The 17,895-nt window shown below is 40.9% G+C and overlaps 7 protein-coding genes across 8 annotated transcripts; all 7 read left to right on the top strand.

Annotated features, from left to right (window-relative positions):
* Positions 1-512: 512 nt before the first annotated feature.
* LSM04_005915 (uncharacterized protein) lies at positions 513-2,039 on the top strand (the record flags this gene model as incomplete). The annotated part of the gene is made up of 1 exon (XM_067334932.1): positions 513-2,039. The coding sequence occupies one exon, from the start codon at positions 513-515 to the stop codon at positions 2,037-2,039; it is 1,527 nt and encodes a 508-aa protein (XP_067193932.1).
* Positions 2,040-3,150: 1,111 nt separating this feature from the next.
* Positions 3,151-4,362, top strand: LSM04_006998 (uncharacterized protein; the record flags this gene model as incomplete). The annotated part of the gene is made up of 1 exon (XM_067334931.1): positions 3,151-4,362. The coding sequence occupies one exon, from the start codon at positions 3,151-3,153 to the stop codon at positions 4,360-4,362; it is 1,212 nt and encodes a 403-aa protein (XP_067193957.1).
* Positions 4,363-5,685: 1,323 nt separating this feature from the next.
* On the top strand, positions 5,686-7,083 carry LSM04_002465 (Translation Initiation factor eIF- 4e; the record flags this gene model as incomplete). Its single annotated transcript, XM_067334930.1, has 1 exon — positions 5,686-7,083. One exon carries the CDS (start codon positions 5,686-5,688, stop codon positions 7,081-7,083), a length of 1,398 nt encoding a protein of 465 aa, XP_067193868.1.
* A 2,396-nt stretch (positions 7,084-9,479) lies between these two features.
* LSM04_009409 (Acyl-CoA dehydrogenase/oxidase) lies at positions 9,480-10,254 on the top strand (the record flags this gene model as incomplete). Its single annotated transcript, XM_067334929.1, has 2 exons — positions 9,480-9,936; positions 9,980-10,254. The coding sequence occupies 2 exons, from the start codon at positions 9,480-9,482 to the stop codon at positions 10,252-10,254; spliced, it is 732 nt and encodes a 243-aa protein (XP_067194010.1).
* A 62-nt stretch (positions 10,255-10,316) lies between these two features.
* On the top strand, positions 10,317-11,345 carry LSM04_005700 (Acyl-CoA dehydrogenase/oxidase C-terminal; the record flags this gene model as incomplete). Its single annotated transcript, XM_067334928.1, has 1 exon — positions 10,317-11,345. One exon carries the CDS (start codon positions 10,317-10,319, stop codon positions 11,343-11,345), a length of 1,029 nt encoding a protein of 342 aa, XP_067193923.1.
* Positions 11,346-12,952: 1,607 nt separating this feature from the next.
* On the top strand, positions 12,953-14,704 carry LSM04_005373 (uncharacterized protein; the record flags this gene model as incomplete). Of its 2 annotated transcripts, none has more annotated exons than XM_067334927.1 (1): positions 12,953-14,704. In XM_067334927.1, the coding sequence occupies one exon, from the start codon at positions 12,953-12,955 to the stop codon at positions 14,702-14,704; it is 1,752 nt and encodes a 583-aa protein (XP_067193918.1). The 2 variants fall into 2 exon arrangements, with proteins under 2 accessions (XP_067193918.1, XP_067193917.1); XM_067334926.1 differs by having other exon boundaries at positions 13,367-14,704.
* Positions 14,705-15,169: 465 nt separating this feature from the next.
* On the top strand, positions 15,170-17,566 carry LSM04_007928 (DNA helicase Pif1-like; the record flags this gene model as incomplete). Its single annotated transcript, XM_067334925.1, has 1 exon — positions 15,170-17,566. The coding sequence occupies one exon, from the start codon at positions 15,170-15,172 to the stop codon at positions 17,564-17,566; it is 2,397 nt and encodes a 798-aa protein (XP_067193974.1).
* Between the last annotated feature and the right edge of the window lie 329 nt (positions 17,567-17,895).

Here is a 17,895-nt window from a genome sequence, read left to right as displayed (position 1 = left end):
TGTGGTTGTATGTGTATGTGTGCGTGCTATGGTTGTGTAGAAAAAGAGTACTGTGGGTGTAAAGAGCGGACTTCTTGAGTCTGACGAAAGACTCAGAAGAGCCGTTTTTCCCTGTTCTTTTTCTTCTATTAGGTAATACGATAAAAGGAAACGCATGTGTTGTTTGTTTTTATAGGACACAAATATCGACCCAATCGTATTGCTGTGGTACCTTTTCTTGTAGTCTTCTTTATCATAACCCTTTAGTGAGGCAGCTTTACTGCCTGGACCCACATATATATTTATATGCCCTCCTCCTTTGATGGGTGGTCTGATTTCGTACTATTTCGTGGCATGCTGCTCATTTTTTTTTTTTTCTCTCTCTCTCTCCTTTTTTTTCTCTCTTTTTTTCAATTTATTTCTACTGTTTTTCCGCATTGACCCTTTTCTCTCTCTGTGTGTGTGTTGTGTGTTCCGACAGACTCTCCAAGTGAAATAGATAAACTCGCGAAGAATAACCGCACCTTGTGCACATGATGCATCGTCTACTGTCTGTTGTGTGGTGCGTTGCTTTCCTCCTGCTGCCCGCTGTGACAGGCGCAAATGGCCTGTACGTGCTGGAGTTGGTCCAAGTGGCCCATCGCAGCGGAGTGGAGCCGCCCCCAGCGGATGCACCCAACCGAACCAAACAATGCAGTCCCGGTGGCCAAACTACCTGCGCAGCCATGGCAAATTATGGCGCGCAGCAGTTGAAGGCCATGGGAACCTATATCCAGCAACTGTACAGTGATGATGCTCAAGTTACCAACAGTGCCACGTGGCTGGGATCCAGCTATGATCCCAGTACCGTGCAGACCCGTGCCTTTGCTGACCCAATCACGGCACAGGCGGCGTCTGCACTGCTGAGCGGCATGTACGCCTCTGGTGAGTCCATCACCCCTGCCGTCATCTCAACACCCCCGGACCAGGACACCCTGCTCAACGTGGAGGCCTTTCCCTCTTTTGCCATTGCAGGCGAGCTGAATGCAGCAGCACTCAACAAGGCGCTGGCGGGAGTGGTGGATGCGCAGTTCCCCGACGCCGCCGTGCTGGCAGCCATGGGCGCAGAGGTCGGCCTTGACGCGCTCTGCTCCGAGCCGTCGCGGCGGGTGTTGTGCTGCGATCGCCTGCAGCGGCTGGCGGCGATGTACGCGGCGGTGGGAACTGCCAATGCCGCCCCAACGCTGGCGGCCCACGCGGCGCAGTTGGATGCCGTCGCCGCCGCCCGCCACAGCGCACTCTACGGACACAACCCCACGCAGTCGGCCAACGCCGCACGCGGGAGCCTTGGCCAGCCACTCGCACAGGAAATGCTGAAGAACATGCGCCACAGAATGCTCCCAGAGGGCAACAAGGACCGTAACACGAACCATGTCATGCATTATGCCCACAATGTCCCCATCGCCACGGCACTGGGTTACAACCCGGCGAACAAGACGGCAATGGGTGAGACGTTCCTGCTGGACCTTCTCCGAGAAAAGGAGACGGGCGCGTTCTTTGTTCGTCTTCGCTACGCAAACGTAGCACTCGCCGAGTCCCCTGAAGCCGCACCCGCTGTTACTGCCGCCGCCTTCCCGTTCCGGTGCCTCAGCGCCGCCAACGTGCCAACCGATGCCACCACAAAGGATGGTCTCATCTGCCCTTTTGACGACTTTGCACGCTTTGTGGATTCCAGCAAGGGTACAGATGCTGCCGGAGGTGCTTGCTACCTTGACGAAAAGACAAAGAGTGAGTTTGGTTGCACCGTGGAGGGTGCGGCCCCATCAGAGAGGTGTGCACAGTACCGAGCTATGTGCCCAGCTCAAGCCTGTCCTGATGATCAGACGTATCATGTGATCGACGGTTCCTGCTGGCCTTTACAGTTAAATCGGGGAATGATTACAAGTGGAGGAATGGCTGCTCTGTGTGTCGTTTTGGCTTTTGGAGGATTTTTACTTTGCATCTTATGTTTGGAGATGTGTCCTGTTTTGTACTTACACGTGAAGAAAAGATTTGTTAGTCAGGCAGTTTTGTCATTATAAGAATAGGAGGTAAATTGATCTTAGCACTCGCAGAATAGGTAAATTGCAACACTGCATGTCCATAATATTGTGGTAGGTGTATTCGTTGTTTGTTTTTATCTTCCTGTTTTGCTTTGCTTGTGCTGAGATGTCAATACACAAAGGTACTGGGGGAATATTTTTGTGGGGGAAACGATAGCAGATTTTATTTGGTAAGGAAAAGAAAAATGGTTCGCTGTTTAGGTAAAAGTTATGAGAACAGAAAAGGGGAAAAATAGGTACATACTGAGTTAAAACTGAAGGAAAAAAAGAGACAAGGATAGTGAATCAAAGTAAGGAAAAAAAAAAGGAAGAGCGCCTTATTAAAGCCGTAACTTCAAAGAAAGAAAGGAAAAAAAGAAGTCAAAATGTCGTTACTTTTAAATACAGGACAAAGGTGAAAGGAAAAAAAATGTTATGAAAAAGATCATGGGAATTATATAAGGCGGGTGACATGTGGGGAAGAAGGAAATGAGATAAAAGGCTTAAAAGACTGGTTTTTCTTCCCGTGGTGTGTCAGAGGGGATTGCTGCATTACAACGGTAGAGGCAAAGATAAAAGAAAAAAAAGGCAACACAAATATTTCTTTTTGTCGAAGGGAAAGGGTGGCGAAAAGTAGAGATTTATTAATTGAGAAAACAAAACAAACGATCTGAAAGACGCATTCCAAAAAATGATATCTCTCCTTTTTTTCCTTTTTTTTTCTCTGGCTTGTTGTTTTTTTTTTGCATTTGTTTTTTATTTTTTCTTTCTGCCGTTGTGTAGGCCTTTTATTTTTGCTTCATTCCTCTGTGACCCTGTTTTTACGTATGATTACTGTGATTGTGATTGTTTTTGATTGTTTTTTTTTTACTTCAGGAGAAAATATATTTTCTAATTATTGTAGTGTTGGCAACTGTCCGAGTGATGTTGCATTTGGTTTATCTTCATATTATAGATGGGTTATTTGTATACATGTTTAGTTTTTCAAGGCTTATTCTTTCTTTTTTTTTCTTTTTTCCCCTTTTTCCTTTTTTTAAAAACATGGTATGTGTGTGTAAACTTCTTTACCTACATCTATAAAGACTAAATCAGGTGAAAACTCAACTTGGGGATGAATACGGACGCTACGGAGACTTTACATCACATCCGGGAAGACATCTCCAGTGAGGGGCATCTGCAGCTGCAGCAGCAGCCTCATCATGCACCACTTGAAAGACGTACTAAGATTGTTTTTTTGTACAGCAGCGATGATGAGGATAATAATAATAATAGTAATAATAATAATAATAATGGGAAATGTGGGGAAGAGGCAAATGGTACTATAAATGAGGAGCCAAAGAAGTGTGAAGTAGCTGTTGAGGAGGTCATGACGCTAAACCCACCGCTTGAGGAGCTTCTTGAGATGCAACAGGAAGTGAAAGAGGCAGCAGCACGGCAGAAACGAGTTGAAGAAAATACTACAGATGATATTATACCACCAATGCCATTATTTATGGAGGACACAGCGGGTGTTCCTGTTAATTTGCCAACTGTGCCACAGGCTCGTATGAAGGTGGTGGATGCACTGCCGCTCCGCGATGGTGGGGTGAACAATTTTGACAGAAGAAGTTCTAGACCCTTGCGGCGATACATAAGTCTTGAGGAGGCTGAGCGTATATTACATTCCCGGAAACGATTCCGTGAAGAAGATGAGGATGGTGATAGAGAAGAAAATGGGGAAGATTCTGCAGTTACTGTTACTAATGGTTTTCCTTCTGGTATTGACGATAATGCATTTGTTCCACGACCAGTATTAGATGAAGATGGATTGGTGCGAGCAGTTGAGGTTGGTGGTTATCAATTAACGGTTGACGAATCCTATCTGCAAAACTCTGATGAGGAAAAGGAAGATGTACAAGAGGATAATGTAGAGGGTGAGGAAATCGCTTCAGGTACTGCAAATGAAAATAATGATGATAATGATTATAAGCATTTGGGAGAGGAATATCAGGATGCTCTTGTGTATGATGGTGATGGTTATGATGAAGAGGAGGAAGATGAGGAAGATGAAGAGCTTGACGAAGCCTTATTAGTTGCAGTTGTGGAACAGTTGGTGCGTTGTTGCGAGAGTGATGAACTGGATGAAGCTCTACGTGAAGATGGTAATCGTTTCCTTGCACGTGCACAACCGTTTCTAAAGCAATTACATGGAGGAGAAATAGAACCACGCGCCTTTGGTGAAGAGCTGCAGAGCGATATTTTTCGTTTACAGCGTGCATTTAGGCGAGTGAGCCGTCCGACTGATTCGCCTATTGTGATTGATGGTGTTGTAATGGACATGTGATAGTCAGTTCACTTCGATTAATACGAAAAGTATTCTTAATAAGTGTGTTTGTGTTTGTGTTCGTTTGTGTGTGTGTGTGTGTGTGTAAGCAAGAGTGGAAAAGAAAAAAGAAAAATATGAGCGCGTTTTCCAGTGGTTTGGTTTTTCACGGATTTCTTACAACCTCTCTCTCTCTCTCCCCTCTTTTTGTATCTATCTATCTATCCATCTATTTTCGTGTTACTAAGACTCAGTTGGTTTTTATTCAGTGTGTTCTTTTAACTCTGGTAATATGCGCTTCTCTGTGTGTTGGGAAGAAACTTTCTTCTAAAGAGGAAATCTAGCGAAGGCACCGCTTCATCTTTCTTTCCTTTTTCTTTTTTTTTTCTTTGTTCATCCTGCAGTTCTTCCTGCGGAGAACTCACACAGAACCCTTTTTTGTTTTAGTGGGGGATACGCAGCGCGAGAAGTTTTTTTTTTCTCGTGTGCGTTGAGTGAGAGATTCTAGGGATTGGGAGAGAAGAAAGAGAAGAGAGAGGAAGAAAGGTGTGTGAAGCTTTGTGTGCGAGTAAGTAAGTAAGTGCTTGTGTTTGTATTTGTGTGTGTGTGTCAGTGTCTATCTATTTCTTTAATTCCGTGTCAGATTAAGAAGAAAGGAGTACACACGTATACAACATACCATCACACGCATATCACTTACATACAGCTGCCATTTGCGCGCATACAAACAGGTTAAGGCGATATATATATATATATATATATATATATCTCCATTTGACTAATCTATTTCAACAGGAACCTTAACTGTTGAATTAGTGATAGTAGCGGTCTCTCCTGGTCGCTTTATCTCGTCTGTGTCTGTGTTTATCTGTGTATATTTCTTTCTGCCGGCTTGCAGGCGTGGAGTGAATCTATATCCTTTAGTTTTTCTTCGCTGAGTGTGCGTGGTTCTGTATTAAGGCCTCGCTACCCGCCGCGTTTCTGCTACACGTATACAACAAAACACCTTCGACTGCTTCACGAAAGAAGTCAGAAAAAGAAGAGGAATCGGAGGCAAGACAAAACAAAAAAGAAAACACACACACACACACAGTAAAAGAGCGAAAGAAGAAGAGGAAGAAAAAAACAAGACAGCGTTCCTGAAATAAAAAGCATCTTATTTTTATAATAAGGAACACAAAACAACAAAGCGAAGAAAGAATAAGTAGAGAGTGCCAGTGTGAGTGTAAGTGGGTGCTTATTTGCTTCTTGGCTTGACATTATTCTGGTGGAAATCAATAGGTGCAGTGGGTAACAACAAGAACAAGAATAGAAGAGAAAAGAAGAAGAGAAATAATTAAAACAATGAACCCTGCAGCACAAGAGTTTATCCCGCGAAAGAAACGGAACATGGATCCCGCCGCTCCCCCCTCCGCTAGTCGCACCGCCCAACAACAACAACAACCCCCACCACCACCCCAATCGATATTACAGCCCCATCATTATCATCATCAATCGCAGCCGCAGCCGCAGCCAACGAAGTTGCGTGCCTCGGCGCCGGCGTTTGTGCCGAAGTCCTCCGCGATGATGTCCGGCCTGCTGCCGCTGGACCCCCCGGCGATGTCGTCCCTCGCCCCGGTGGAGCCCTCGGCGGGTAGTGAACTGCGGCCCTCGCCGGCCACGCGGACCCTCTCGCTCGACGCCCGGCCGTACACACCGACGAACCCGAAGGTGGCCGCGAAGTTCCCCGCGACCCCGCAGTCCTGTCAGACTGCATCCGCCGTAGACTCCGAACAGGCCTCCCCCACGCCCGGCTCCACCACCACCGTCAACCTACAGCAGCAGAAGGAAGAAAAGGTAGAGGAAAAGCCACAACAAGAACAGCAACAACAACCAGAGCAGGGAGTAAAACAGGAACCGGTTCGTGATCCACCGCTACAGGTGGAAAAACAAGAAAAAGATCAGGAGCGGACAGAAACGGTGGGTGAAGACTCCGTCGGCTCCACCACCTCCGCACTGGACGATAACAGTAACTGTGTACTGCAGCAGATTGGGGCTCTGGGAAATGCAGTGGCGGCTGACTTTAGTGGCTCCGCGTTACCGTCGCTTTTTAATGTATCGTCTCTGTCATTGCCAGTGCCTGATGCACCAATTCGGTTTAACACAGTGTGGGCCCTTCACGCAGATGATCACCCAACCCCTTTTGGTGCTCCACTTGCATATGATCCGGTGCTTGTGCAACTTGTTGGGGATGTGGAGGCATTCTGGCGGCTTTGGCGTTATTTGCCACCACCTTCCTCACTCGTTCCTACCTTTACGTATCACTGGTTCAGGCGAGATATTAAGCCAAACTGGGAACATGCACGTAATAAGAACGGGGGAACTATTACCATCGTTATTTTTGACCGGGATAAACCAGGACTAAACAGTAAGCAGAATATGGATGATGCCTTTATGCTACTGCTTATGGCATGCTGTGGTGAAACTCTCGCAGAGAGCACTACTAACCTTAATGGTGTTATGCTTAAGGTACGGCAGAATAAACCAACTACGGTACAAATTTGGACTGCTAACTCTGATCAGCGAAAGTTGAAGGCACTCGCTAACAGTCTGCGCAGTCTGCTCGAAAAGGTGATTGGTTCCAAACCTTTACAAAAATTGGAGTACTTTTCACACCAGCAGAAACAGGTTGGGGGACCAGGTAGCTTGGCAGGAAGGATGAAGGGGAAACCGACAAGAATAACCCCAGACTTCACACTCTAAAATATCCAATATGAAAGGGATAGAGGATAGGAATGGAAAGTAATGAAAAGGAAAAGGGAATAAGATAATGTATTATAACAAATGGTCACAGAAGGGAAAGAAAAAAAAGAAAGAGGACCAAAAGCGAAGAAAAAAAAACAACAAATGAGAGAAGTGAGGGAAAAGAAAATGTATGTTACCGGAAAACAAAGTCGGTTAACAGAATGTAAGGTTAAAGGGATATGAAAATGGGATAGAAACGATGATTTGCTGATTACATTTTATGTTCCGCTCAATTTAATCTTTTCTTTTTGATTTCCTTCTCTTTTTTTTGTTCTTTCTCTTTGGGCCATTTTTTCTTTTTCTTTTCATTTATCCCTTTCCGTTCTCTCCCTGTAATTTTGGATCTATTTTCAGTCTGATTGTTTGCAGTGAATATGACGGTAGTGATTGAACTGGCGCATAAGGGGTACAAACGGGATGAAAAGAAACGAGAAATAATGGGGCGCGTTTTATGCCTCACGGAATTCCATGCTTCCCATTAGCAGTAAAAGAGAGGAAATAGAAAAACAAGGAAGAGTATCGAGGGAAAGTGAACGTTTAAACATCACCAAATTAGAAAAAAGGAGAAGAACTAATAACGCAAATAAGAAGGGAGGAACTGTACATAAAGCTGTTAAAGAAGATATACGTCTTTTTCTCTGTGTGCTATTCTGGGATCTTTTCGTGTTTTTTTTTTCTTTTTTCCGCTTATTATTATTATTATTATTATTATTATTATTATTATTATTATTATTTTTCTCTACCTGACTCTCTGTGAAGTGAAAACGGAAAAAAAAAGGGACGTAAACGACTTTTTGCCGCGCGTTCTCGTTCTTCTTTCTCTTGATTTCCCAGCTTTCCTCTCTTTGAGTGGAATGTCGGTGGTCCTCTGCTCCTGCTGCTTATGTATTCTGATTTTTTTTTCGTAAATCATAAGCTCTCCATAGGATTTATATTCTTTTTCTTTTCTTTTCGAGTTTCTCTACGATTGTTTTTTTCTTTTTTCGTATTGTTATTATTATTATATGCTTTAACCCCACTCTTCTTTGAGTTTTTCTATTCGTTTTGAAACTTTTCTTCTGTGTCTTCTTTCGGCATTCGGTGCGTGCATGAACAGAGATGCACATGCGTATAAATAGTAACAGCGACAATGTACGTCTCTGTAACAATAAAGAAGAAAAGAGAAGAAAGATATATTCAAATGATAGTATATATATATATACTGATGAAAGAAAAAAGAGGGCAAACTCTGAAGGAAAGACCAAATACAGTAAAGTGTGGTTAAGGCAATATATTGTGTGTTTTTTAAATATTTTCCTATTTTGTGCGTTTGTGTAATGTTGGAGGTCGTGGTGTGGAGAAGACAGGAATGGAACAATCACAGAAAAGGAAAATAAAAGAAAAAAAATGGAAAGAACTAACGAAGAGAAGAAAATAAAAAAAAGAAAAATAATAAACAAACGGAGAGAGTGAATCTAATATGGTATAATAGAAATAATAAGAAGAAAAAAGAAAGAAAAAGTGCATGATATGATGAATCCGTTATTCCACATATGAAGAAGGAAATAGACTGATTGGGGAAGGAGAGAAAGATAGTGTGCGGGGGAAAAACAAACAGAAGAAAAAAACCAAACAAAATAATAGTGAGAAAAGAGAAAATGAGGTAAAGTGACGTACTAACACACACGCATGGAAAGGATAAAAAAGAAGAAAATGAGACTCTCAGAGGGAAACTGTTGCAAAGAAAAAAAAAAAATAAAATCAAAACTAATTAAAAAGAATTTCTTTTTTCTCTAAAATGAAAAAACAAAACAAAACAAGATAATATATATATATATATATATATATATATATATATATATATATATTTCTAACGTGCTCTGCTCTTGTCGTGTGGGAACGGAACAGTATCGCAGAAGAAGGTGATCTCTCTGTGTGTGTGTTTGTAAAGGAAGGATTGGTGGAAAGAGTATGTTGGTGGTTGCTGTCTGATAATATACACCCATAAAGGAGAACAAACAAAAAAAAAAAAGATATTGAGTGAAGAAGAAAAAAAGAAAAAGGCGAAGATAGCAGAAAAAAGACAAAAGAAAAAATGAATATGTAAAGGAACTTACAGGATGGTTCCTATAGCGTTAAATAAAATTTATTATTTACCTGGATCGTTCTAAGTGTTTTAATTAGTAATATATACATTCTTATTCTATGATGTTTCTTTATTTCTTTTTTTTTGTTTGTTTATTGAATCACAGAAAAAGAAATAGGGAGAAGAAAAAGACCAACAACGTCCTCACCGCAGAGAAAAAAAACAAATACAGGTAGAAACATCAAACATACCCAATTATCATCCATAGGGTATATATATATATATATATATGCTCCGTCGTCAAATTTCTTCATCTGCAAAGATTGCGGCTGGTTCGCTCTCTCTTGCTGTTTCTTCGCGCAATTTACATTATGCTCCACGTCATCGCGATGTTCAATTTCTCATGGAGGATGTCTTTGATATGTACTCGCACTACGAGAAGCTAGGACGGTCGGATGTAAATAAGGAACTCTTTGATGCGCTTTTAGATGAGGCATCCAAGTTATCTACACAAACACTTTTCCCACTATACACCAGTAGCGATGATGAGGGGTGTCATTTATTGCCGGATGGAAATGTAACGACGCCAAAGGGATTTAAAGAGGCATATAATGCATTTAAAGAGGGAGGATGGGTTGGTATTTCACTCCCAGAAGAGTACGGTGGTCAGGGATTACCCGAATCTGTTGGATTTACCCTCCGTGAGATTATGGCAACGGCGAATTGGCCTCTTTCGATGTATCCTGGTCTCAGTATGGGGGCGACCAACACACTGTTAGCGTGGGGAAGCCAAGAACAGAAAGAAACATAGAAAACTTGTCAGTGGAGAATGGACAGGGACGATGTGTTTAACAGAACCACAGTGTGGAACAGATCTGGCGCAGGTAAAAACAAAAGCAGAACCCTGCGGAGATGGGACATATAAATTAAAAGGGACGAAGATATTTATATCCGCCGGAGATCATGATATGGCGCCAAATGTGGTGCACGTTGTGTTGGCGCGACTTCCGGATTCGGAACCAACAACGCGAGGCATTACACTTTTTCTGGTTCACGCAATTTAGTGAAATCGGATGGATCCCTAGAGACTAATAAGAATGTAAAGTGTGTGAGTCTGGAATCCAAGATGGGTATTAAAGGAAGTGCGACATGTCAATTAAGCTTTGAAGATTCTATCGGATATCTTATTGGTGAACCGAATAAAGGATTAAAGGAAATGTTTACGTTTATGAATGCCGCTCGTATGGGAACAGCACTGCAAGGTATTTGTCATTCCGAACTTGCCTTTCAAAATGCATTAACTTATGCTCGTGAACGGGGATCGCAGCGGGCTCTCAGTGGCACTAAATACCCGGAACGACCGAATGATCCACTTGTCTGTCATCCCAATGTTCGACAAAATCTTTTATTTGCGAAATGTGTGGCTGAAGGCGGTCGGGCGTTAATGATGGATTTGGGTCGAATGTTGGATTTAAAATCCGCCGCGAAGGATGCGGCTACGCAGAATAATATAGATCACGAAATTGGATTCTACACCCCAATTGCCAAAGCCTGTTTAACTGAGTGGGGTGTGGAGGCAAGTTCACGGTGTTTGCAAGTCTGGGGAGGACACGGTTATATTAAGGGAAATGGGATGGAGCAAATTCTGCGGGATTCACGTATTGCAACATTATATGAAGGTACTACAGGTATTCAGGCACTGGACTTTATTGGACGAAAGGTTCTGAAATCTAAGATTGATGAGGTATCACGTTTTGGTTCTGATGTAAATGCCGTAGTACGTCCGCATTTATTTTCCCGTGGTACCGTCGGACACTGTGCCAGAAGACTGTGGATGCTGCAGAAACAATGGCGATTGGGTATTCTTAAAGTAAAAATGTCTGCTGTTGGAGATATGGATGCTGTTGGGGCCGCATCTGAGGATCTTCTTATGTATACGGGTTATGTTGTATTGGGATATTACTGGCTGCGTATGGCGATAGCAGCACAGAGACGCATTGATGCCGGGAAAGATACAGATGGGTTCTATCAGTGTAAAGTGGATATGTGCATGCATGTGTTTACGGAGATTGTGCCGCGTACAGAGACACACTTCCAAGTTATGCAGGATGGATCCAGTGTTATGAAGAGCAATGAGGCGAAGTGGGATATTTGATAAATGTCTTATCTGTCCTGAATAATTCATATATATATATATATATATGAATATGAATATGAACAGCGAGATGGAAAAAAAGTTCTTCTTATTCAGTTCTTTTTTCTTTCGTTCCTATGTTTTTGTTTTTGTTTTTTCCTCCTTTGAACAAAACGTACCTTCTGGTAGTATCTTCATTCTTTTTTCTTTTTCTTTTTTTGGATTAAATGCGCAAAGATGGAGAAGCGAAAAGGATGTGATGTCGGAATTAACTTAAAAAACAAAACAAAACGAAGTGAAAACGAGGAAAAGAAAAAGAAAAGAAAGAAAAAAACGTAAGATTTACGTTCAGGAGAATAAAAAGAAGACGTGTTACCAAACCGACCATCAAGAAAGTGTGTGGATCTAAACAAGAGAAGAGGAGTGGGGATGAAAGAAAGAGAGAACATGAAGCGACGTGTTTCTTTTTTCTTTGTAGAAACAAGATGTAAGAGATCAAAGAATAAAATAATATATTATTATTATTATTATTATTATTATTATTATTATTATTATTATTATTATTATTATTATTATTATTATTATTATTATTATTATTATTATTATTATTATTATTATTATTATTATTATTATCTCTTTGTCTATCTATCTATATTTCTTTCTTTCACTTTCTCTCAGATCTTCTGTTTTGGTGTATGTAATACTGGAATGCAATGGGTAAGCGAGAAAACGGAAGATTTAAGAATGAGGACAATAAATAAAAGAAAAGAAAGAAGGAATTATTAGCTGCGATAATAAAAGCAGAAAAAACGAAAAAAAAAAAGGGTTGTGTATTTTATTGTAAACCCGTTTGTGGTGAAAGTGAAGACAAAACATTCAATTTCACAACAACTATTGGGATTGGCATTAGTAAATACAGTGACACGCGCAATTCTCTTTTTCTTTCCTTTTTCCTTTCTTTGTTTGTTTCTTGTGTTCTTTTTTTTTGTTTATTATTTCTCTCGATTGAGTGGTCGGAAGACTTCTTTTTTTCGTTCTTTATTTGTTAGTTTCGTTGTTTTCTTGTTTTCTTTTTCTTTTTTTGAAGATGATGATGGGTTTGTATCTTTTTTACTTTCTTCTTTTCATTCTTGACTCCTTAAATTCCTTTTTTTTCGCGCTATGATACCGGCAGCTGTTTCTTTCTTTCTCTGTCTGTTTTATTGTTTTTATTTGTATGTCTTTGTATGTGTATTCCTGTGGGTTTTGCAAACCACAGATATCATACAACACACGTGATGGAATTCTTTTGATAATAAATACTAATGCGATCAATGTACTTTTTTCTGTTTTTCTTCTTTTCTTTATTTTTATTGGTTAAAGAGAGAAGCCCACAAGAGAGGGTACTTTATTTTCTTAAAGAGAAAAAAAAAAAAGAGATTTAAAGAGAGTATAGATAGACTTAAACGGGGAACGCCACACCATCAAGTTTTACCTATACATTTACGTATATATTATAATTATAGTATAATATATACAATCATAAAAAACAAGGGAAAAGAAGTAAAAACTATATATATATATATATATATATATATATATATATATATATATATATATATATAAAGAAAATAAAAGATAGCAATTCCATGTCCGCTGCTGGATCCCGTGAAGAGATGCTGGAGGCCTTGCAGCAAGTACGACAAGCAATGGCTCGCCGTGTTCCCACAACACCAACAAAAAATAGTAATGATAATATTAATATTAACAACAGTACTGGATTACAGATTTATGAGGGGGATGGATCTACACCGCGTCCCCGGCCGCAAATCCACTCTGAGGCAAAGGACAATCGCAGTCATTTCTTCGATACGTGGTGCCGAAAGATTGAAATGTTCGTGGCGGATCCAACTAAGACAACACTGGAACTTCCAGCCGAATTGGCCGCCAACGATCGCCGGGAATTACACATGTTAGCAGAGAAATACAATCTCAGCCATCACTCACGCGGCGTGGGCCCATCGCGGCAACTCGTATTAAGGAAAGATGCTCTGCACTACCGCATGCCGGATGTACGGCCGGAGAATATTGACGTTATTAAACATTCAGCCGGCGATAAACAATCAAAGTATCATTTGCGCCGCACACGGCAGGATGTAGAGGCGGCTGTTGGTACGATTGGGGCGTTTGGCGATGAAACAACGGCGCAGATGGTCCGTCGACTCGACCGCGCCACCGATGAGTACCGCAAAGCCGTCGAAGTTGGATACTCCCAAGAGGAACTAATCGCATTAGAGTCGGGAGAGACATTAGAGTCTGTTTTGGGTCGTGCGAATACACAAGATACGGAGATTCATAGTACCGCGATTGCGGCGGTTGTGGCATCTAATGAAGGTATACCAAACTCATATAATAATAATAATAATAATAATAATAATAATAATAATAATAATAATAATAATAATAATAATAGTAAAAGTGCGGGATTTTCTTCTTCATCGGCACTTCATCATACGGCGGAGTTGTCACCCCATCACAGGGCCTTCACTAGTGAGAAGAAACAAGTGGTGTATGATGAAGTCTGTCTTCGCTGCGGTTCACGGGCACGTGTGGACTACGATGTGCAGAAGTGGGAATGTAACGGGTACTGCGGGGAGTGTGCCACGCAAACTATTTGGAAATTAGTAGAGGTGGAAGTTGCAAAGTACCGCCCAGAGGAATTAATTCTTTCCCCTCTTCATGCCGGTCGTAAACGAAATCGTCAGGAGGCTGAAATAGAGGAAGGCGTACACACATCATCATCAGCAATAACGGCACAACGGGAGGAACAACGAGAGGAGATTGATAAAGATAATGATGAAGATGATACTATTACAGTGGAAGATGTGGTGGATATGGCAAATATGAATGATTTCTCTGTAGCAGATGTAAATTGGATTCGACGTTTCGCAACACATCATCAACCACAGGAAAGTAAAAGTGTTTTAAGTAAACATATTGTCTTTTGTATTGAGTTTAATGATCTCTTCAGTATGCGTATTTTTCGTGATTTCCTCACACCTAAGGAAGATAAACCGACGGGAGACAAAGAAGAAAGTTCTGAACTTTTACAGAAGGAAAACACGGCATGGTTTGTATATCTTCGTGAAGTAAAAGATGCTGGTGTACATCTTTCTACACTTCTGGAGGAGTTAACGGCTTCTATGCCTGAACGATATGATCGACTTTCTGTGGCTTTTCCTAATATGTCTGTATACGGCACAGCGGCGAGTTGTGTTTGTCTCCTTTCTTCACCTAAGGTGGAAGAGAGTTTCTTAGAAACATTACAGAGAAAGTACGGCCGTGATAATGTGCGATTTTCGCGTAACTTGGCTACAGTGCTACAAGGCGACGGGAATTAAGCATAGACGACAAAGAGATATACGTTTACTCTCTTTTGTTTACTGTATTGTCTTTCTTTCATTTTGTTTGAAAGTATTTTATTATTATTATTATTATTATTATTATTATTATTATTATTATTATTATTATTATTATTATTATTATTATTATTATTATTATTATTATTATTATTTACTTATTTATTTATTTATTTATTTATTATTATTTTTAACTGCTTTTCGTTTAGATTGTGACCATCATCTTGTAAATTGACTTTTTCTTTTTTTTCTTCTAAGTTGTGTTTTTGCTATTTCCTGTTGGTATTTGGAATTGTTGGGTTTCATTATATCAGATACACACAGAGGCCTATATATATATATATAGAGAGAGAGAGAGAGAGAGGTTCTTTTTCTTGATCATAACAAGATTTCAAACCGAAAAGAAAACAAAATAAACCACAATAAACAAAGAAGGGATTAATACAGATGATGCGTCGAATAAGAGGCATTACGGCGGTACTACCAGCAACATGTTGGCTTGCGCAAAGAAGACGAATGGAACAAGATGTAAAGTCTAATGTTATTGTTTCCTCTGAGGAAAAGAAAAAAAATAAAACATCTGGTGAAGGTCATATAGAAGAATCCCAATCTTTACAAGGACCATCATTTCTTTCCTCTGCAATACATGATGCTTTTATTAATCCTTTTACAGGTCGTCTCACATCTATTAAAAGTCGTGTATCGAAAGAACTTTTACGTCTAGGATTTCACCGTAGTTCAGTGAATCCTTTTCGTCTCACATGGGATCCGTCAAATTCACCCGATATAACACATACAGCTCTTAAACCTTTTTTAAACTCTACCGTTTCATGGCGTAAACGATTATCTGAATTATTACTACGTGGAGATGCTTCAGATGCTATACCGGAAGAAGTCCATCGTCTCTATGGTGAACTCACCAGTGCCTACTTACCCCCAAAGTTAGATACCATGCATGATCCACAGCTCGCCGGTATGACTATGACACCAGATCAGGAAAATGTTATAAGATGTGCATTACGTGGATATAGTTTGTTTATTGGCGGTAGTGCAGGTACTGGTAAGACGGTGTTACTTAAAGCGATTCACCGTCGTTTAACAGAAATGGGATTACGTGTTGCCATGACCGCCACCACAGGTGTTGCCTCTGTACAGTTGGGTGGATGTACATTTCACTTGGCCTTCGGTGTTCCTGTGGGAAGTGAACTACATGGTGGAGTAACAGGAAAACAACGACAAAGACAAAGATGGGATGCAAATGCGTTACGTGCGGTGGATGTTGTGATTATTGATGAAGTTTCTCTGTTAGATGCGGAGTTGTTTGACGCCTTTGATGCCGAGGCTCGTATGGCTCGAATGCAGCCACAACCATTTGGTGGATTACAAGTTATCGCCTGTGGGGATTTTCTTCAACTTGCAAATGCCACAACGGGATCGTGCTGCGGTTGTGCGGCATTTCAACAGCTTCTCGCCGTTCGACTCGTAACACCGATGCGACACGCACGCGATGAGGCACTTTTCACAATGTTATCGCAATTGCGATTGGGGAGGTTTGACAGTCGGGCGTTTGCGGCACTTGACCGCCCACTACCGGAGAAGGCGGGGGAAGAAGATAATGTGACGTACATATTTCCACGACGGCGTGATGCGCAGAAGTTGAATGATGCCAAATTGTGTGAATTGCAGACTGAAGAGATGATGTTTGCCCCACAACGGGGTCCACTGTATCTCGTGGGGAGTTTTACACCCGCAGGATTGTTGGAGTTTGCAAAGAAAAAGAAGAAAAAGAAGAATGTGTTAACACCTAATCGTGAGGAAATTGTACAAATTGTACAGGAGGAATTAAATAAATTGACAGGTGTTAATGTGGTGGATCACAATGTGGTAGTGATGCCTGTAAAGGGAGAAAAACATGCTCTACTGCTTCGTATACGTAATCCAGATGATACAACACCCGTGCGAAAAGGAATTATAAATCTCAACAACAACAACGATTCCATTAATACTAATAGTGATATTAACAATAATGGTACGAATATGAATAGTAATGCTTCCACCACGGCTGTTGTTTCGGCAAATCGCTGGACGGCTGTACTGAATGCCGTTGCTGAACGATTAGATGCCACTGTACGACAAATATATAATGAAGACCCGCAGGGGTTTGTACCGTTAAGTGTTTCCATGGCCCTCGCAGATGCCTCCAATCACCCGAATGCAGAACAACTCACACCATTGCGATTAAAGTTGGGATGTCGTGTGATGGTAAATCGAAATCTCTCTCGTACAGTTTCTAATGGAAGTGTGGGAGTTGTAGAGGCGTTTGCACCACCAAATCCAGAGTTATTTCCACGTCGTAATGAGGCTCCAGCACGTACAGTGTATGGACGTTTACTAGAAAAGAATATATTTCCAAAGTTACCTATTGTTAGACTTCTCGGTGGTGAAGTTGTGCAGATCCCACCACTCACTCTTATGCTTGGGGGAACACCTTCGACGTTTTTTTACGGTCATGAGATTTACGCCCTTCCACTACAACTTGGATACGCCTTTACGGTACACAAAGTACAGGGACTCACACTGCAGGGAACAGTTGTGCTGGATTGCAAGAATTTCTTTGAATGTCCTCATCTTGTTTATGTCGCCTGTTCACGTGTGCGATCGATGGATCAACTTATTGTGAAGAATATTCGTAGTGATATGATTATTGTAAAGAAGAGCGCATTAGATTTTTCAAATCAACTCAAAGATGCCTCTAGCATTGCAAATTTGGTTCCAACAGAAGGGTGCTGTCGGGCATCTTGGGTAGAACGTCAAAGTACACGACTTTTAACATTGAACGAGTGAATTAAAAGTAATACTTATAGCTCTTATTTACAATAATAATGATGATCGTTTTACTTTATTTGTTATTTTTATCTGTTTTCACTCTTTATTCTTACTATGCCAGTGTATGCATATGTGTATATATATATATATATATGTGTGTGTGTGTCCGTGAGTTTTACTTATGTCGCAGTATTCATACATAATCAATTCCCTCTCCTTTCTACAGATACAGAATCAAGTAAACCGTTTTATTTTATTCTTTTATTTTTCTTTATCCTCACAGAATCATGACATTCTTCTTTTTATTTATTGCGCGCATACAAACAGGTTAAGGCGAATATATATAT

This window comes from Trypanosoma melophagium, assembly GCF_022059095.1.
Source record: "Trypanosoma melophagium isolate St. Kilda chromosome Unknown ctg14segment1, whole genome shotgun sequence".
In the NCBI taxonomy this organism is placed as follows: Eukaryota; Euglenozoa; class Kinetoplastea; order Trypanosomatida; family Trypanosomatidae; genus Trypanosoma; species Trypanosoma melophagium.
The sequence above is the reverse complement of the archived record's forward strand: the minus strand, read 5'-3'. Positions and strand labels throughout refer to the sequence as shown.